The sequence below is a fragment of the Lepidochelys kempii genome, chromosome 9 (assembly GCF_965140265.1).
Source record: "Lepidochelys kempii isolate rLepKem1 chromosome 9, rLepKem1.hap2, whole genome shotgun sequence".
Lineage (NCBI taxonomy): Eukaryota > Metazoa > Chordata > Testudines > Cheloniidae > Lepidochelys > Lepidochelys kempii.
Genome location: NC_133264.1, coordinates 53,770,112 through 53,791,503, shown reverse-complemented (window position 1 = coordinate 53,791,503; position 21,392 = coordinate 53,770,112). Strand labels below are relative to the sequence as shown.

Here is a 21,392-nt window from a genome sequence, read left to right as displayed (position 1 = left end):
GGTCTTCGGGGGAAGAGGAAGCTCAGGAGTGGGGCCTCTAGTGCAGGGTTGGGTGACCAGTTGTCTGGTTTTTGACCAGAACACCCTGTCGAAAAGGGACCCTGGGAACTCGGGTCAGCACCAGCACTAAGGCAGGCTAGTCGCTACCTATCCTGGCTAGCACTGCGCTGTTCTCCGGAAGCAGCCAGCAGGTCTGGCTTCTAGGTGGGGGAGCCATGGGGCTCTGCGTGCTGCCCCCACCCCAAGCACCGGCTCTGCACTCCCATTGGCCAGGAACTGGCCAATGGGAGCTGGAGGGGGGCAGTGCCAGTGGGTGGGAGCAGTGCCTGAAGCCTCCTGGCCCCCCACCTAGAACCCGGACCTGCTGGCCACTTCCAGGGTGCATGCAGCATGGTGCCAGGACAGGCAGACAGCCTGCCTTAGCCCCCCTGCTGTGCCAGAGGTAAGCCCCTGTCCCAACGCAAAGCCCCAACCCCCTGCCCCACCCCTGAGCCACCCCCCAAACCCAGAGCACCCTCCTGCACCCCAAACCTCTCATCCCCAGCCCCACCCCAGTGCCCGCACCCCCAGCCCAGGGCCCCCACACCCTCCTGCACCCCAACCCCCTTCCTCAACTCACGGCCCCCTCCAGCACTCCAAATCCCTTGGCCCCACCCCCCAGCCTGGAGCCCCCTCCTGCACTGCAAACCTCTCATCCCTGGCTCCACCCCAGTGCCTGGACCCCCAGCCAAGAGCCCTCAACCTCTCCCTCACCCCAACCCCCTGCCCCAGCCCAGTGAAAGTGAGTGAGGGTGGGAGAGAGCGAGCCACCAAGGGAGGGGGAATGTAGTGAGTGGGGGGCAGGGGCAGGGCTAGGGTGTTTGGTTTTGTGTGACTAGATAGTTGGCAAACCTAGTGAAGGGTTGGTGTGAAGGCAGGGCCTCGGGGGTGGAACTGGACAGGAAGAGGCAGTGGAGCGGGCACGGGAAGAGGTAGAATGGGAGTGAAGTGGGGGTAGGAAGAGGTGGAATGGGGGCAGGGCCTGGGGATGAGGGGGGTTGAGCACTCTCAGGGAAAGGAGGAAGCCGGTGCCTGTGATTCTGAGCCCCTTCATTGCTCCTCCCCCCTTTAAATTCTTGATAGGGGATGAAGTGGGATTTAAGAGATAAAAGCAATGGAGCCAGTCATGTGATTAGCTGTATATCTGACCATTCCCCCCCCCCCCCGCGCGCGCAGAGAGGCAAGTAACCTAGTTTCAATGCTCTGAAGCTCAGAGGCACTTAAATATATATCACTTAAGCACTGCTGCTGACTTGAGAACAAAGGGGATGGGGGTGGAGAGGCAGGGCCGGGGATGAAGAGAGCTGGACAAAGCAATTATATCCCTCCAACATGCTGGTGTGGGGGGGAAGGGAGAGAGGGGGTGAGAGAGAAGGCTGGAGAGAGGCAGTGACAAGCCCCCGGAAAGAGGAACACTAGACCGCACCTTGGACACTACTGCTGCTGCAGAGTGCAGAGCATGAGGTATTGGAAGACGGTGTGAAAGGACAGGGAATGAGATCAGAGTGATGCACATAGGTCAGAATGAGGACCCGAGTCTGGGGATGCCCAGAGGGCATGTTAGGTGGCAAGACCCACTGCCAGACAGCCCCGAGTACCTAGCAGGCTGGTGCCACACAGTGCAGTCCCCTTAACGGAGAGGTGAGAGAATGGTTAAGGGATCATTCCTGTGGCTGGAGGCTCCTAGGACGTGGAACATGTTACGCTGAGGGATGGGCACCTCGACTTAATGAACTGCTTTTAAAACTAGGCATCCTGCAGATCATGACAAATGGGAGTCATGTGAGCAGGGCTACCTCAGTTCTGGTGGAACAGAGAAGCAGGCCAACAGGAACCTGTGCATTAAGGATTGTGGGTAGGCTGCCCATCACCCACACTCTTCAAATGGAGTGGTCAGCCCATTTCTCTAGTGTTTGGAGACGCTGGAATGGACTGTGCCTAATCTCTTCCCTGGCAGTCATCCTATTTTGGGGACAAGTTGGGGAGTGCCATTTATCAGGAGGCGGATTCAGTTGACTCACTAGAAGGCTGTAGTGGTCCCATCCTAGATAGAAATGTAGGGCTGGAAAGGTCCTCAAGAGGTCATCTGGTCCCTCCCCCAGGCTGAGGCAGGATTAAGGATATCTCCCTGACAGGTGATAACTATGGCTGCAACCAGCCTCCATCACAGAGCCCCACTTTAGCACATCTGTAGTTTTTTGTTTGAAAGTTCAGGCCCCTAGAATGGGAAACACTCATGCAACCCCAAACAATGCTGTTGTCATGATTTATGCCCCCCCAACCATGATTATACCTCCTCATATAGATGAGCCAGTCTAGGAGAACATGAGTCCTGTAAGCCAGTATAAATAATTTTACACTGGATGCTTTCCTTTGGAAGAAATCAAAATGAATTGTGATGTATTTATGCACAAATACAGAATGGGGGAGAACTGGCTTGGCAGCAGCACTGCTGAGAAGGATCTGGGAGTTGTGGTGGATCACAACCTTGAAATGAGTCAACACTGTGATACTGCTGCAAAAAAAGCAAATGCAATTTTAAGTTGCATTAACGGAGGCATAGCATGCAAATCACGGGAGGTGATAGTACCGCTCTACTCAGCGCTGGTTAGGCCTCAGCTGGAGTACTGTCCAATTTTGGTCACCAATGCATAGAAAGGATGGAGAGAAACTGGAAAGGATCCAGAGGCGAGCAACAAAGATAATCAAAGGGATGGAATGCAAGCCATATGGGCAAAGTCTGAAGGAACGGGGTATGTTTAGTTTGGAAAAGAGGAGATTGCCAAGGGACATGATAGCAGTCATCAAATACTTCAAAGGCTGCCATAAAAAAGATAGAGAAAAGTTGTTCTCTCTTGCCACAGAGGGCTGGACAAGAGGCAATGCATTCAAACTACAGCACAGCAGATTTAGATTGAATCTCAGAGAAAACTTCCTAACTGTAAGAACAGTAGGTCAATGGAACAGATGACTAGGGAGGTTGTGGAAGCTCCTTCACTGGAGGTTTTCAAAAGGAGGCTGGATAGCCACTTGTCTTGGATGGTTTAGACCCAACAAATCCTGCATCTTGGCAGGGAGTTAGATTAGATGATCCTTGCGGTCCCTTCTAACCCTATGGGTCTATGATCGGAGTGCTTCTCACAGCGCTCAGCAAACAGTCCCCACAAGCCATGTGTCAGCAGCTGTAAATGGACTGGTGCTAGGTCTGTTGGGTTGGGCCATTTTGTGATAGCACTCCCCCTCTGAGAATCAAGTTGGACACCCAAATATCACTAGCTGATTTTGAAAAGGGAGGCCTTCCTGTGTTTGTTAGTATAAGTGAATGTGATTTATCAGCTGGCATTAAAGAGAACTGGCACCCATGTGGCCAGCCCCGCTTTGAGAACTGCTGTCACCGATAGAAACAGGTCAGTTAACATGGACGGTGTCTGCTGTTCAGCCTGAGCATAAGAGTCCGCAGACACAGAAATCCAAGCTCTCATATGACAAGTACAAGACTGAATGAGAAGTCCAGATCCATCAGTTCAGGCCTGGCTGCAGAAGCTATAATTGTCTTAGCGCAAGGCACCAAAAAAGAAACAACAGAAGAATAGTGTGTGAAATGGGGAACTTTAGGTAATTTGACCATTTGCTAAACCTTAGAGAAAACGTTCCTTCCCCTTGTCCTACATTCTGATGGCCATGTCTCTCCGATCACCTACTACAGGGATGCAGGATGTGAACAGTATGGGGCTGCAGCCAGCCAATCATGGAGGCTGGCATTTAGAAAGGAGCCTAAGGGCTTATCTACATGGGGACACTCAGGAAAGTTAATCTAAATTAACTGTCCAAGTGGATTAGTTGAACCTCGTTAAACCCCAGTGTGAACACTAATTCAGAATTAAAGTGGCCTGAAGTTGATTTAGCTTAATTCACTTCCGAAGTGAACTAAACTAAATCGAATTAAGGCCTCTTTAATTCTGAATCAGAGCACCCACCCAGGGGTTTAATGTGGTTTTACAAATCCACTTTCAATTCACATGGTTCATCAATTTGGATAAACTTACCTGCGTGTCCCTGGGTAGACAAGACCTATGAGTACCTAACTCCCTTAGGTGCCTTTGGAAAGTCCCAACCAGAGTTTCTGAGTGTATTGCCTCAGCTGTCTGACTTGAAGAAGGGAAGAGCAGCGAAGCACCTTCCTACCTTCCCTTATTGTCATTTCCTTTGAAATTCCCTATTTCGAATGAAAGGGCAGCTCTGACAGAGGCCACAGTCCAGTGAGGACTGGGCACTGCCCCGTGAGTCTTTCCAAAGTGCACTCCGTGCTCCAGTAGCGGGGAAGGAACGTTGTTTTGGGGGTGCTGATTCAGCAGACAGCCCAGCTGGTGGGGCAGCAGCAACTGCACCAAGATGATTTTTCAAAACGGCCCAGAAACACATTTTCATAGGCAATCAGAGGAGAGGGTGACTTACCTTTATAAACTGCTGCTGGTTTGCAGGGTGGGGCTGGTAAGATGGACCCCACCAGTGGAAGGTGCTGCAGGGCCCAGCAGCCAATGGCAGTTAGTCCATCTTCACTGGTCAGTCCCAGTGCCTCTAAAATTTGCTGAGATTGGCTGATAGGTCGCGAGGAAACAGGCCACCTTCTACTCTCCCTGTGTTTAGCGGCGGGTCGGGTAGCAGCAGGCTCCATCCTTCTTGCTAGGACAGGATTATGAATGGGGCACCAGGGTCTGTTGCTGATGCCAGTCTGAGGGGGATCCTCTTGGACTTTGCACAGAGCAGGCACAATCTCCTAGGTGTGAGGGTGATATTACCGCTGGTATTTCAGCAGTGCCTTGAGGCCGCAATCAGGGTCAAGGGCCCCACAAATGCATGGTGAGAGACAGTTCCTGCCCCCAAACGCTTCCAGGCTAAGATGAAGACAGAACATAACAAGTGGGTTCAACACGCAATGAGAATGGAGGAGGAGGAGAGACTTCAAAGGGAATTAGACACCTAAATGCATGTGAGGATCTGGGGCAGAGTCAGATGCAACTGGATTTCTTTTAGTTCTTTTTCTCTTATTATAAGTTCCGCTGTCTAGTTCCTTTCATAGAATCATAGAATATCAGGGTTGGAAGGGACCTCAGGAGGTCATCTAGTCCAACCCCCTGCTCAAAGCAGGACCAATCCCCAAATTTCCTTGTATTTTGCCTTTGATTTGTTTCAATAGCAGTAAATCTCCACTCTTGCCTGCTTATTGACAATTTTATTCCACTGGATAACAAGGGAAAGTCGTGTATTTAAATATCTGTATTTCAGCATTAGCCCATGCTCCGTTCCCCTTGTCCAGGTTGTGGGCCACACACTGCCTCCCAATCATCACAGCTGGCTCTTTCTTGGGAAGGTGTTTGTGTGTATGGAGGAGGCTTCTCCTCCTGCAGCCCTTGCCTCCCCCTGCCCTCAGATTTCCACCCCTCTCCCAGCAAGCAGCCACACAGGGCTCCATCTCCATGTGCTTGGGGAGGGTGAGGGCACTGGGACCCTGCCTCTCCCACTGGTGTCTCTCAGGATGTGCTAGCTGGGACTTCCTGCCCCCTGCTGCTCTCCGAGTCCTTCAAGGTACACAGGCGCACCCTGGAAAGGGGCTGGGGCTCAGCTCCCATGTGCTCAGGCAGGGACGGGGGAGAGGGTGATGATACCATTATTTCACGGGATCACCGCTCTGGGCATTAACGAGTGTGGGGGGTGTTTAGAGCTCACTTGTCTGCTGAGGTTGAGAAAGGGGGACAAAGGCCTTTCCCAGAAAATCAGATATCAACCCACCTTGTGCTTGGATTTAGTGCTTGTGGGGAGGTGTGGGGCTCCTGCATGCAATAGTGGCTGCAGGCCTTGGGATTACAAAGGCCCATAAAGGCCTGGGTTGGCATGAGACAGGCTTCAGATCAGCAGTTTACTCTGGATGTAAACATCAAAAGGGAACCAGCCGGGGGGAAGCTGTTGTCCTCATCCCTCTCACTGCTGCCGGGATGGATCACTTTTAGGAACGATCCTGCCTATTGTTAAACTTGCAGCCACTTGGATATAAATCAAATGCTTGGGCCCATCACTGGCACTTGCCGCCACTGGCAATGTGGTGAATTGCCGTGGAACTGGTGGGAATGGCTGACCAGCAAACATTACCATCTTGGAGCAGGCAAGGGCATTTTGGAAGTGCTGCGTGCCTTGGTAACTGTTATCCTTCCTTTACCCACAGTGCTTTGCAGTGTGAAACTGACTGTACTTCTCTCCCTAATTGGGACAGTCAGAAGAGAAGTAGAAGTCATCAAACTATTTAACTCGGGACAGCAGCAATCAAATATTTACCGAGCAGAGCTATTGCTTGTGTTTGCAGAATCCAGCGTGGCCTTAATGGACGTGAGGGAGCCTTTAATACACAAATTAATACAGCCTGTGCAGACTATGCCTCTCTTCTGATGTATTATTTAATTGCTTGTAAAAGGTGAAAGAGCTGTTTGTTCACCTCAATCAATTGCAACACTGATTAGATCAGGTGGCCCTGGGATCCCAACATCACTGAGGAAATGGCTGCCAAATGTCACTGGTCCTTTTTCTCTCAATTAAAAGGCATAACCTCTTTCAAACTACATGTTGTGAGCATACTGGCTCTTGGCCCCACCGGGAACCCCTTCTAATCTGAGGAGGTGAAGGGGTGCCCTCCAGGTCAGGGATTAAGAACAATCAGCAAAGAAGGGAGGGAAGTGGGGACTCAGCAAATATGGACAGTGACGTCCTGTGATGCACTGTACCTCAAGACAGTGCCCTGTAACTCCCACATTCACTCACCACTTATATATGGTTCTGATATTTTGTACAAAAAATGCCTTGTAAGGTCATGATCTGATGAAACTCATTGTTCTCTACAAATATGTATATCATTATTGGATATAGAGTTACGAGATTTTGGTATATGGTTGTTATTTGAAATAGGTTGTGAGTCTCAAACGAGGTGACCCACACCCAGTGACCAGCCATTGACCAGCAGGGGAATTGTAAACAAGAGAGATACAATTCAATAAAAGCACTTGCTCCAGCTACACACAATGGCACTTGCTTAACTCTGTGACTCAGGAAGGCCTCGGGACATGTGATGCTTGACTCCATGTTTGAGCCAGTATTTTTCCAGGCACATGAACTGAGGGTATGAAATAAAGGACAGTGGCACCATGAGATTCTCTCCTCCCCCACCTATTCTGAAGGCAACATGAAATTTTGGAAGAAAAAGACACTGAACTGGGGAGATTGGTCCCAGGCTAAGCAGAGAATTCTGCCTGTGTATTAAAATCTGTGAACTGCTTACAATGCTTAGTGGGGTGAGAAAAACTGCTTGATTCAACTCTTGCTTGGTATGACAAAGTTTAAAATTTAGAATGCGTGTTTACTTTCTATTTCTTATGTAACATTCTCTGACCTTTATCCCTACCTCTTATAATCACTTAAAATCTATCTTTCTGTAGTTAATAAACGTATTTTAATCTGAACCAGTGAGTTTGTCCTAAGTGCTTGGGGGATCTACTTAGGTTACAAAGGCTGGTGCATGTCCACTATCCTCTAATGAAGTAGCAAACTAATTAGTGAGCTTGCATTGTTCAAGAGAAGGTCTTGAGCAGTATAAAATTGGTACATTCCTGGGGTGCAAGGCTGGGGGGATTTGCTGGTGTTTCCCTGTGTATAATTCATGAGTGCTTAGAGAGCATTCATGCAATTTAGCTTGGTGTGTCTCTGCATGTTGTTGGATGAGTGATAACAGCAGCACCTGGAAGGGTCTGCTGCTTGTCACTGGCATAGCATTGTAAGAGACAGCCCAGGCTAGAGAGTAAAGGCAGCATAGCGGTCCCACAGTTTCAGGTTGTACCCAGGGGTCTGTCACACCTCTCCTCTGGTTTCTTTGTTTCAGTATCCTCCCTTCTCGTCTGCACAGAGAGACTTCTCCAGACACTCAGCAATCCTGCTCCCAAACACAGTCCCATAGATACAGCAGTTCTTGCCCCTCAGAGCCCCAGGTCAATAAATGCCATTTAGGAAATGTCTGTTCTCTTCATTAGCACAGGGAAACTGGGCTCGGTACAGGATCCTGTCACTTGGCATTGGGTGGCTGTTATTTTATGTACAGATCTTAACCCAGCCTGGTTCACAGTGGACCAACCAGCAACTGAGAGAACACAGAGGACAGAATCCTCAGAGGGGCTGGACCCACCTTCAGTGCAGTTCCAAGCCACCTTTCCGCTCCCTTGATCCTGGGGTAGGGTGGGGACCAGACTGGCCCCTGGCATAGCACAGATTAACTACAGGACCAATGATGGGTGGAGCACCACTGGGGGATTCCATGACCCCAAGGGAACCCCCAGCTGCTCTGGACTCCAGGCAGCTTTCCAGTTGCACTGTGCTACCTGGATTGCTCTGGTTCTCCCAGACAGTTCCTTCAGTCCAGCTGCAGGGCTTCCCCACCTCTTGGGCGGCTCTGCGATATCTAACACCTATGTCCTGCTCCTTAAGGGCTCTCCAGCTGTTCCTGGGATGATTGCTTCTCTGCCCTGACTGACTCCCTTTGGGTTAGGCCATGCTAGTCGTGTGGGGCCAGCATCTGCTCTCCTTGTGCAATGACCATCACTGCAGCTGACACACTGGGGATCAAACCAGGGACCCTCTGAGCAAAATGGGTGACACTCCCACTCCACATATCAGCAGCTGTGCTGTGAAGGCAGGCCCTACCTCTGGAAACCTGGCTGGGGATAGACAGGCAGCTGACCTCTGAGCACGAGCTGGCTGGAGGGCTAGCAGGAAATCTTGTCCCTGCTGCCAGCTCTTCTGCAAATGGGGCTGAGGGATGCCACTTGAGATAGGACAACACAGATACTTCAGCGGCAAGCCAAAGAGCAGCTGGAGCATGTGGCTCCTGCGAGCCTTCCCCAGACATACCAACCAGCTACAGCCAAAGGGCAGGAGCTGCTGTACCTGGTCTGCCGAGGCCATTTGTAACTGAGTGAGGTACATCTGCTCCCACTGACTGTTCTTTACAATGACACTGAGGTCCTGTCCAGTCAGGGCGCTGGGAGAGAGCTGGGTTTTGGAGCAATCGCTGGGCAACTTCCTGCCTCCTCAGAGGGTGTCAGAGGTCAGAACAACCTAGCAAAGCAGGGAGACCCCACCACAAGGACCTGAGTCTCTCCTGCATATGCAAAGGAGCAGGGCTCTCTCCCTGGGGCGGCAACAGAGAGGCTCGCTCTGTGGATCAGGCACAGAGGGGGACGTGTGATGCACACTGACCCAGTGAGTTACACGCATGCTGAGCAGTCCCATTGACTTCTGCGGAGAACCCATGGAGCACAGTACCGGTCACCACGAGAGGGGCACCAGAGTCTGGCCCCTCGTGAGAGCTGTCCACGGTTTCATCACCATCAATGGCACAGTCACTCCTCCCTAACAAAGGTGAACCCTCCATTTCAGGGCCAAGATACCTTGGCGAAGTGCACAATCAGGGCAGCTCACACCTGCATACTCAGAGAAGGAGGAGACCTACAGACAGGAAAATGCCTCTGATGGGGTTCACATGCAGATGGGGCTTTCAGGCCATGCATTGCTTGAAAGGTCACATTTTGGCTCCTCTGCAATGGAAGCTGCTAGCAGACACACGTTGTGATCGATACCATTCTCTCGCAGCTAAACTACATTTCATATAGCTTGGGTCGACTGCTTGCCCCAAGGGCAAATCCCTCCTGAGAGAAACAAACCCAGGAAAGGTGGAGATGCCAGTGAAAGGGGAAGTCTAGATTGAGTTACATGTTGTTCACTAGCCCCAGGGGGATGTTGTTCAACACACAAGAAAAGGAAATAAAGGCTGAGAAATCCCTTTGCCTGAATGCACAATGAAAGGAAAGAGAAACCCAATCTGTCTTTGGGGTCCCAAGCTAATTCAGGAAGACTCTAGTGTAAAAGCAGAGTTAGGATATGAAGAACTTAGTCCTGATTCTCCTCAGCTTTACACTGACTTCAGTGGAGTTACTCCTAATTTACACCAAAGCAAGAAGAGAATCATGCCCCCTGCATTTTGGCAACAGCATCAGTGTAGAACTTGGAAAGTCTGAGGCGATCACACAGTTTACTTCTCATTACACACCTAGAACTCAAAACAATCCCTGTGAAATTATAGACACTATCTGCATAAATTAGAGAACTCCACAAAATGTATAGACTGACTATGTCATGATGGTTGCAAAATGCGCCAATGCCAGCTACTGCGGAGAATGGGGAATGTAAAGAGTAGCCGAAGTGCATGCACGTCATTCACCACTGGAAAGCCCGTTGGTAGCCAGTTTGCAACACAAGTGCATGTGCTCACACCACTACACCCATTTTGGGTTGCTAGGCAGAAGCGTTCCCCAGCAGACCCTGCTGATTTCATTCATGCACAAAAAATTGGATGCAAATATGTAGGCGCCATTGAAAATAAACAGTGCTATAGTCTAGATCTCAGTGCCGGGCTATACGAGGAGTCATAAGTGGGCCGTGTTCACATGTCCATTTCCCACTTCTGAAGAAAGAGAGCTTATTTCTGCTCCAAGTGGGTCTGACGCTGTGCACAGAACATGACTGGGGATTGACAGGGAGTAGGCGGTGCATTTGGGTTACTGTCACTCCAGATCCAGAAATGGAAAAAGGGTCTCACCTGATATGTATTGTCAAAACTGTCATACATAAACCTTGTGATCAGGGATGTCTTCCCAACTGCAAGAGAAGAAGGAACAAGGGATTAGGTGTAGAAGTTCACAGTCAGGCCCTTCACTTTCTTTTAAAGATCACAGACAAAAAGGAGACAAGAAAAGCTCATGTTAACCCCAGGCATCTCCTTGTACACCCACACAGCAGAGAGCAACCCACTGACTGATAAGAATATTCCTGTGGGTCAAGGGGCGTAGGCCTGGGCCCATTATTCTTCTGCTTTACATTCTTAGGGGGAAGTAAAACAGAGCATCCCTTTAAAGTCATACAGCTCTCAATACCCGTCCATAGGCGGGGGGGGGGTCACAGAATTTGTGAATATAAAGGCTGGTTTGGGGACAGTGGTGTTAGAAGAAAGGCATGTGTCCTAGATCTGTAGCTGTGGCTATGTAAAATTAGCCACATCTCTAACTCCTGTGATGTCAGAGCATTATTGTTCTGCAAAGTAACAAGCCTGCTCTGAGGATATTTCCACCTGTGTGATATTCCCTCACTGCCAGCAGTGCACAAGGTCACTGGAATGGAAAGTAAGCAAACTTTTCTCCCCCGGGGGCTGTGCACTTCACCCCACCAACCGCAGAGGTTCAGTGCATCTCTGTTCATATAGAATCATAGAATATCAGGGTTGGAAGGGACCTCAGGAGGTCATCTAGTCCAACCCCCTGCTCGAAGCAGGACCAATCCCCAACTAAATCATCCCAGCCAGGGCTTTGTCAAGCCTGACCTTAAAAATATCTAAGGAAGGAGATTTCACCACCTCCCTAGGTAACGCATTCCAGTGTTTCACCACCCTCCTTGTGAAAAAGTTTTTCCTAATATCCAACCTAAACCTCCCCCAAAAGCTTGAGACCAATGCGCAGTTTGTACATTAGCTTATAAAAGAATCATGCCTGAAATAATAGAATCATAGAATACCAGGGTTGGAAGGGACCTGAGGAGGTCATCTAGTCCAACCCCCTGCTCAAAGCAGGACCAATCCCCAATTTTTGCCCCAGATCCCTAAATGGCCCCCTCAAGGATTGAACTCACAACCCTGGGTTTAGCAGGCCAATGCTCAAACCACAGAGCTATCCCTCCCCCCTAGGTTACTGAGGTTAAGTCTCAGTAAACCACTGCCACCTCTCTCGGTCAGCCAGCTGTACTCAGAGTGTGCCGCTGTCTTTACTCCACCAGATGTAGGTGTCATTTTCAGAGGATGCAACCACAGCTCTGGCTCTCCCCTTCCACACTCTCCCATGTCTGTATTAAGACCCTTACGATAGTTGTGGGGTTTTCTTTTGAAAGAACTTGGTCATGCTGGGCCAGGCCCTTGGGGGGTGAAAATCAGAGTATGTTGATTTACACCAGCTGATGATCTGGCCTTCTCTATGTGATTGACTTCTCTTCCTTTGAAGAGAAGAATAATGCACCCAATCTGGCATCGTTAGTGATTCCGATTAAATGGCACAATGATAATTCCCTCTCCTATGCAGGGCTAGTTATTTTGAATGTCAAAATATTAATTTTCAGAGGGAATTAGGTCCCTAGCGTGCACTTATATTCAAAAGCCGTTGGAGAATTCAGAATGGTGTCTGCTGAGCAGGGACCCTTTCCAAGACAATCTCTCGCTCTTTTAAGGTTCACCCATCATGATGCAAACCTCCCGCTGCAAGTGCCTGGAGTAGACAATGAACTTGGTCAGCTATTGGTGCAGGCATGACATTGTGTGGTGCAAAGCTGTGGGCCCATGCCAGGTGAAATATGGATTTAGCAGACGGCACACGCAGGGCATGTGCAGCGTCTATGGTGCTGAGTATTATGTGGCTCAGAGACACTGGATGGATTGTTTTGTGACTCAGAAATTTAACACTCTGTTCCTGAGCCAATGGAAAGACCGCCATTGACTTCAGTGGTTTTAAGATTAGGCCCTAGATCCCCCCGATTTTCCGCTGCACCCCTCCCCAAAAGCACAGCGGTCAGTGCTGCTGGCCCAGGGGCTGCCTGATCTGCTCAGGCAGCCCCGGAGCCAGCCACACTGGCCGCTGCAGAAGTCACAGAGGTCCTCCATGACAGACACACAGCCTTACTCATGAGCAATCAATCATTGTTCCCTTCCCTTCCCCCACGGCCAGAATACAGAGTTCTTTCTGCTACCCACATACACAGATCTAGTCTCACCAAGGCCTGGTGCCTTACTGACCAAAGATGAAAGGGAACAAAGGTTCCAGAGCAATAAGATTTCTATTGATTCACAGTAAGCACTAACATTGGTGAAGTAAACAACAGTTCAGACATAAGTCAAGCAGTTGCTGATATCCCATTAGACTCACATAGTTCGATTTGAAAACAACACCTAAAGTCCAAGCAAACATTATAACCCAAAAAACATTCTGCAGACTCCAAGCCCAAATCCCACAGAAGCACACTAATGACCTGTGGAGTTTAAAACACAAGGCATAAAGCACGCTGAAAAGCAACCACACAAATATCAACTGAAGACTCGAATCTGAGTTGTGGGCTCAGTCTTGGGATTCCATTTAGAACTTCAGTTGATAAAACTGGAACTTTGGGTGTGATAATCTGGACCTCCGGGGAGCAGCCTGCACCCCCATGTTCATCCTTATAATATGATTGTGTGGTATCCAATGCAAAGTTCGTCAAGTCGGGTGTCTCCAGAAGGCTCATGATGCACTGAGCATTGTTGTTATAGTAATGTTATAGGTTGTAATTTCAGGTATATAGTTACCAGGCTGAAAATGTGTCCTCATAGCTTAGGACAAGCCCAGGCAAAACTCTCTAAGAGCAGAGGGGCAGTTCACACCTCATCAGGACATATATGGGACAAACCCAGCCCAGCCTCACAGGAACAAAGGACACTGCCCTAAGCAGCAACAAAGGATCTGTTGGACTCTCGAGGGAGTCACCCCCCTTCCCTTGGTCAGTTTGGGACTGCGATGAGGTAATGCTCACCTGACTCTGAAGCGGGGGGGGGGGGGGGGGCAAAGCCAAGAGGGAAGAAAGGACATGATAAAAGGGAGAGATGTTTGCCATGCTCTCTGGGCACATCTACACTGGCAAAGTTACAGAGCTGGCAGTTACAGCGTCGCTCAGAGAGTGCAGAAAGAAAACCGCTGTTGTGTGTTCACACTGCTAGCTGCCTGCACAACAGCATGTTCACACTTGCAGCACTTGCAGCGCTATTTGGAGCGGTGCACACTGAGCAGCTATCCCACAGAGCACCTCTTTCTCTTCTGCCGCTAAGGCTTGTGGGAAGGTGGAGGAGGTCGTGGGGCATTCTGTCCAGTGCCAATGCCCCATGATGCCTTGCTTCACATCCCAGCAAACCCTGTGCTTCCATCCGCATTTGGCGCCATCTTTCAACAGTTTGTGTACTGCGCGCCCTGCCTCTTTTAGGCTGCAGGAATGGATCCTGAACTGCTGGCCAGTGTGCTGCTCGCTCTGACCAACACGTCACAAGTGGCAGTGGAGCTATTCCTTAAACTGACCAAATGTGCTCACTCACAGAACTGGGAGCAGCTTACATGCCAGAGGCTGTGCATGAACAGCCCGGGAGTGGGGATTCTCACAGCACAGCAGGGTAAGGCTGGCTCCCAGAGTCAAGGATTGGAGTGACCTAGCAGATCACCAGTCCAGATAACACCAAGGGAACATCACAATGGGTAGCTGCAGCTGGGGCTAACCCCTCAGTATTCTTAGAATAGGCAGACATTTTCAAAGGAACTGGGCTGCTCCCCAAAGGAAAAACTATTCCTTTCATTGTGACCTGAGCCACTCCTATGCATCCAGAAAGGTAGTATTTGGGTGCCACAAACAGGAATCGGATCACATGGCACATTCAGGACTTATTACTGGAGCATGATAGAGGGCAAATCTACACTATGGCTGCTAAAGAATTCTGCCGCTGACATCTGCACCAGCGATTGGGTTGGTTCTAACTACGGTGCTCAGGGTATGTAATTTTTCACAGCCCTGAGCAACCTAGCTAGGTCAGGCTAATTTTTAAGCTTCAACCAGGCCAGAAACCACATTTTTGGTTAGCTCACTAGATGTAAAAAAGCCCTAAGCAGACAAATTCACTCAGTCTGGAACTGCAAAAATCTTAAGAAAATGGTAAAAACATCCACATGAATCTTTCTCAGTCTTAACAAATGTTACACAAAGGGTCACTGGTGCTCCTGGCATCAGAAAGGTAGATTCAAAGTCAAAATATTGAGCAATTAAACGGGTGTGAAGAAATGGAAACGTACATGAAAAATTTTAATGTTTTGAAATTCCCTTCATTTCCAAAGGTTTGAAATAGAACCATTTAGAATACCCAGAGTATTTTTCCTGAATTTTTTTCCAATTTAAATTTTTTTTGGAAAATATTCTCAAAAAACATCAAAATGGTTGTTAACTTCTTTTGTTTAGCAAAAGCTTGATTTTTGGTAAACAAAACATTGCAACAACTATTTTGATATTTGAAGTAATTGTTTTTAATAAAATTTACCCATCCCCTCCAAAAAAAAATTTAAAGGCAAACATTTTGCATTAAATGAAAAACTTTTACGTCTATTTTTTTTGGGGGGGTGGGTGGAGGGGAGAACATAGCTCATTTCTGGTAAAAAAATGTTGACAGCTCTACTTCCGTCACCAAGACTAACCACTCTGAACAAAGAATTCTGCTAGTACAAGTCCCTTGGTCTGATTTTGACAACAGGACTGTATTAGATGCAAGCCTGATGAGACACAGGAGGGACTCATTGAAGCTGGAGCGGCAGCCTAGATCTGATGGCTCCAAAGTAGAACACAATGTAACCCTTTCATGCTGTGTTCAGCAGCCACTTGCGAAAGGTGTGTACTATGTCTCAGCTCAGGCAACGACACAACCTGCTTTCCCAAAGCCAATTCTTTCAGACAGTACCTGGCTCCATATGGGATCCGACCTGGCCAAAGTAAAATCAGCATGATAATGAATACGGAAGTGCCCCAGAGTCATGCAGAGGCAAATGCAACCATGCCCCACTCAGATCCATTCAGAATGTAGCTGCAAAGATAATTTTCCTAGCCCACTGCTTTGACTGTGTCACCCCTCTCCTTGAATTCCTCCACTGGCTCCCTCTTCTCCATCGCATCAAACATATGCTGCTTGTCTTCACTCCCAAGGCCCTTCACGGTCATTCCCCACCCTACCTCTCATCTCTCATTTGCTCTCAAGCCTCTGATTAGCCCATGATGCTGGCGTCCATCACCGTCTTGGTACATTTTCAAATAAGACCTTTCTGTCAGGCTGCCCCTCACACTTGGGAGGAGCGCCAAGCCACCTCCCTCTCCTCCTCCAAAACCCTCCTTTGCCATGAGGCCTACGGAACATTTGAGAATGCTGGGGCTGTTGTAGTGCAGAGACTGCTGCCTGTCATGCTGACCAATACTGCTTCATTGTTTACTTGTACTCCCCCGTCTGTCTGTCTGAACTATTGTCTCTTGTCTTATACCTAGATTATAAACTCCCTGGGGCAGGGACTGTCTTTCTGTTCTGGCTTTGTACAGCACCTAGCACAATGGGGCTCTGATCCATGCCTGGGGTTCTTAGGTGCTATGGTAATACAAATAAATAATAATAATAATAATCACCCATTGCAGGAGGTTATATGCCAGTCCCTTCTGATGTCTATAGCATGCTGGTGAACCAGGAGCTTGGAGACAAGTATGGCAGAAGCTCCAAGCACCAGGCTCTACCAGAACCCAGGCCTGAACACACATTGTGAAGATAACATTCCTTTATTAGATGAGCCAGAAATACAAAGTGCAAATACTCTAGGGCAGCATTTCTCAAATGTGGCCACTGTGGCCGCATGCAACCACCAAGGACCTTTCTTAAGGCCACAGCCTCCTGGGCTGGGGGAGGGGGGCCAAAGTAGGGAGTCCTCTCCCTCCCTGTTGGCCCCACATGCCTCCCCTGGCCTCCCATCCAGGGCTTAATTAGTCCCCAGGATTGGCAGGGCTGAATAAGTCTTCTGTGAAAAGTGCTACTTGTATGTTTGTTAATATCACTTTTCACAAGGGACTTACTAGCTAGCAATAAATTAATTACAATTATTTGGACGTGTATATGTGCATATTTATTTGTTTTTTCTAAAGCTAATTACATGTTTTAGGAAAAAGTGTGAGAGCAGCCACCAGCAAGAGTTGGTGACTGCACTCTGAGGCCACCAAATTTTTTTTTCCTGAGAACCCCTGCCCTGGGGCACAACTGTATAGCAATTACAACAAAAAAAATCTAAATGGCAGCTCCCAACCCAGCCCCTAGGGGCAGTATGGTACAGGGTTTTAAAGGTGACAGTCTCTTCACTGTGCTTCTGCCTGCAGTCCCCAACCAGGCCCCTAGGGGCAGTGTAGTACACAGGTAATGGTCTTGTGTAATCCCGCCCCACTGTGCCCCTGTTGTGGCTATTACTGGCCCATGCCAGAAGCAGTGTCTCTCCTTCAGCTCTCAGCCTCTCAGTCCCAACCGCAAGTCACCTGCTGCCCAGCTTTCCCATCCCAGTCACTTCCCAGGCTGCTCCCCTGCTCTCAGGCAGCCTTCCTGCCCTCAGCTTGCACTTTCCATTGCCGTATCTTGGAGACTAAGGGGCTGTTTGCTGGCTGGGTGCAGAACTGCCCCACAATGAGCTGGCAGGTTCATTACAGTATGTTTACTCACCTGTCCAACTATGCATCAAACTTGCTTGAGATGCATTACTACAAAAGCTGCTAAACCAAGACACTGGATTTCTTCAGGCTAAGCACCAGAGCCCGGCTTTCCAGAACACAGAGGGCTGGGACACAAGAGAATGATCAGTATCACCAAGTGTTTGCCTGCTTCGATCCTAAGAAAGAGCACTCTCTGCACACAGATGCATCTGAGAACGGACATAGTGGAGGAGTACAGGCTGAGTACAGGGGGAACCTAGGAGAAGGCTGAGTACAGGCTGAGCAGGGGAACCTAGGAGAAGGGAACTGACCACGTCTAGGGAGCCAGGCATCAGGTGTTCTGGGCGCAGGTTCAGCCAAGGGCAGGCACAGAGAGGAGGGAAGAAGGTCGAGGCGGGGGGAGGGGAGCAGCCACTGGTTGCAGCACAGGCTCTGTCACAGGCAGAAGAGACAACTGAGGCATGGCCCATCCTGGGATTACGCTGTGGAAGGAGCCAGATACACAGGGCCTCTGGGTTGACGCGTGGAGACTTGTAGTCCGACACTCCCTGATAGGGTCTGCTGAACAAAGGGCATGGGACCTACTAACACAGCTAGCCAGCAAGGACATGGCACAAAGGGACCCCTGAGAAGATTACCAGTGGTACCAAGGCTAGGACTGGACCTACAAGCTAAAGTCTCATTTGCCCTGAAAGAGAGGGATGTACTGGAAGGTACTAAAGCCACAGAACACGCAGGGCACTGTTAAGCTTACACTCCTCAGTTGAACAGTTTATGAAATCAAAAAGCCCTACAACACTGCCGGGTTGTTGTCCCCCTTTCTGTAACCTCGGTCTGTCAGTTTGTCCACAGGTGACGAGGTCTTTGGAGAGCAGACCATCCCAGCTTCTCAAGTATCTGAAAATCACATAGACCTTTGTGGACACAGCCATACATAAACTACTGCAAAATACCAGTACCACGACAAATTAATGCCTCACTTTGGTGCACGCTCACATGGATGTCTGGCAGAGGAATACCCACTGACTCAGCTCATCACAGTACGTCCATAGAAAATGGACGCTTCAGTTTGCCCGTCCTTTTACTCACAGGCTTGGGAAGTGCTGGTGCCCACCCTGCTAGCAGAGCCCCATGTAACAGGAGTGTGCCATTCACCCAAAGTATCATGTAAATGGCTCCCTAAAGCAGACAGCTGCTGGGACTGCAGCTCTTCCATCTCCATGCTGCAGTGTTGAGGACTGACTGAAAATCTAGCTTTTCCCAGCCCCCACAATAATGAAAGTCTTCCAGGTTGTACTAACTGCACAGTAAAAGGGGAAATGTTGAAAAAACTCTTTAATTTAAAGCCATCATCTGAGGACATAGATGTTAATTAAGAAACTATGTAATGCCATTCATCAGGCACTTTAATTAAATATGACAGGTTTCAGAGTAACAGCCATGTTAGTCTGTATTCGCAAAAAGAAAAGGAGTACTTGTGGCACCTTAGAGACTAAGGTGAAGCGATGAAGTGAGCTGTAGCTCACGAAAGCTCATGCTCAAATAAATTGGTTAGTCTCTAAGGTGCCACAAGTACTCCTTTAATTAAATATGCTAATTCCCTGCGTGTTGTGCACCCAGCTATACCAGGGGGATAAGATCCTGTCGGGTTTTGCTAGCACTGGTTCTAGGGTGGTTCTAGGGTCTATGACGGGACCATAATTCAGAGAGATGGATCATATTTTGCCTTCCAGCTTGACTGCCCTTAGTAATGGGGTGCAACCAGATGGCTTGGTGCTGCAGCGTTCCAGGACCTCCCTCAGAGAGACTGTGGCTACATTGCTGAGATGATGCGTTTGGTCTCTGGAAGGGGGGTGCCACTAGCATTTCCATTAGGTGCCCCATGCAGGTTGGCTCACAGAGTGGCAATCATGTGCCTTAGAGGGATTTTGAGGCAAGCTCTCAGAATGATCCAGAAAAGAAGTTCACAGCAGAAAACTGAACAAACCATTTTAGTCCCTGTCCTGCTTTTCAGTCCAGTTCCTAGTGCTCCCAGTGTCTAATACATTAGCTATGTGACGGAGAGATTCCAACAGCTGCAACCATGAGGCTAGGGAATCATCACAGCAATCACAGTCAGACTCCAGAGTTCTACCCTGGCTCCAGAATCTTCTTCACTTTCTTCCAGGGTCGGTACGGGACTCCTCCATTGGGGGAGGTGGCACGTGCCTGGACCATGGCCCTGCTCCAAGGCCCGCCCCCACTCAGCCTCCTTCCTCCCAAAGTGCTGCCCATGCTCCATCCCCAGTCCCACTCAACCCCCTCTCCAGGGCCCTCCCCGCCCGCTGATCGTCACCCCCTCCCTTGATCCCCCCACTCATGCACACCTCTTCACCCCCTCCCACAAGGCCCACATGCGGGCAGAGCAGAGATGGAAAGAGGCAGAGCCTGGGCGGGCGGGGGGGAGGGGAGAGAAGATGAGTTGGAGCGGGGCCTCAGGGTGGAGGAGTGCAGGTGGGGCCATGGCTGGGGCGCTCATCCTTTCAGCGGCGGAGTGCTCCAAAGGCAGGGGTGGTCTGTTTGGGGAGGTTTAGCCTCCTCTGGCCTCTTTACCCACCGCCAACGTCTTCTGCCTCCGTAAACTGAGCATCAGCTCAAGCAATCAGGAATTACACCAGCTCAGTAATGGAGGCAGCATCTTCTGAACTCAGGAAGGAAAAACCTCACAAGGAGCGTTGGTCAAAGCATCCACAGTAGTTTCTTCAAAAAATCTGGACGGAAACGAAGAAAGAATTCATTTCCTTCCAAATTTTGTGGAAATTGTTGATTTTCTGACCAAAAGTAAAGTGAAGCTAAACAAAAATATTTCTTTTGAGCTGAAATTTTCCTTTTGTTTTTTGGGTTACTTCTGCCCTGCTCCTTTTTCATTTAATCTTCCCCACAGGAAAAGTGTGAGTGGGGAAGGGAGAGGAACTCCGCCCCCCCTCCCATCTGAAAATCAAACCTTCAAATTATTTTCAGTTTTCAAAAATGGAAGTAACAACCATTTTCAGTCAACACTAAACAAAACTGGTTTTCCTTTGCCAAGAAACTTTCAGTAAAATCAAAAAAATTTGATCACAGCCAAATTTTTCTATTAGGTGTCAAAACCCTTTTTCATTTGGGGGGGGAAACCTACTTTTTTTTTTTTTTTTTTTTAACCAGTTCTACTTCTAGTAGAAGAGGCCCAGGATGGTACCTTTGGGATCAGATGTATGGACTCAACCAGTGCTTAATTTGTAATGAAAGAGGCTGAGCGGGGGCCCTGGCATGGGACTCAAACAACTTTTTTTAACTTTCATAATTCATGCAGGAAGCCCAGAGGTTCTGGGGTTCTGAACTGCCAAGCCCAGAGGTGCCAGGGCTCAGCCCCGGCACAAATTAAGCACTGGACTCAGCTACCCTTCTCCAGGAGAAAGAGAAACCATCCTGGGAATTAGAGCTGTGGCCACAGCTCCCTATGCAGGGGAGACCTCTGAGTTGGAGATATGCAGATCCTCCTTGCAGTGGAAGACAGAGGCAGCTCCCTTGTGACAGAGGATGACTCTCCAGAGGAAAAACAGGCCCAAGAGCTTGTCAGAGGATAAATGATAATCATTATCAGCATTCTAATGAGGCCAGGACTGCGCGGGGTTCCAGGCTCTGCCTGCCTATCAGGTCAGCCCATAGCCAGCGTTTGTTCTAATTTATTAGGAGGAGGCAGCAAGCTAAATGCCCCACTTCAGAGGACAGGGAACTTCGTCACACCCTCATCAGCTTATCAGCTGAGCAATGGCCTGCGCTGTGTGCACACAACAGACTGGGTCCTGAAGGGGAGGGGAAGGGACAGTAAGCCACCAGGAGCACCAGGTGATGAACGCCTCCTGGAATTGCTCACTGTCAGCTGGTCGTGTATTACTCCTTTCCTCATCCCACCAATG

The 21,392-nt window shown here is 49.2% G+C and overlaps 1 protein-coding gene across 1 annotated transcript in view; it reads right to left on the bottom strand.

The window, feature by feature from the left end:
* The window catches only part of RAB6B (RAB6B, member RAS oncogene family), a 129,244-nt gene that overhangs the window by 52,359 nt on the left and 55,493 nt on the right, over positions 1–21,392 (bottom strand). Inside the window, exon 2 of the mRNA XM_073360377.1 lies at positions 10,730–10,788. Coding sequence (XP_073216478.1) covers positions 10,730–10,788 — 59 coding nt within the window. The remainder of the gene's footprint in view (positions 1–10,729; positions 10,789–21,392) is intronic.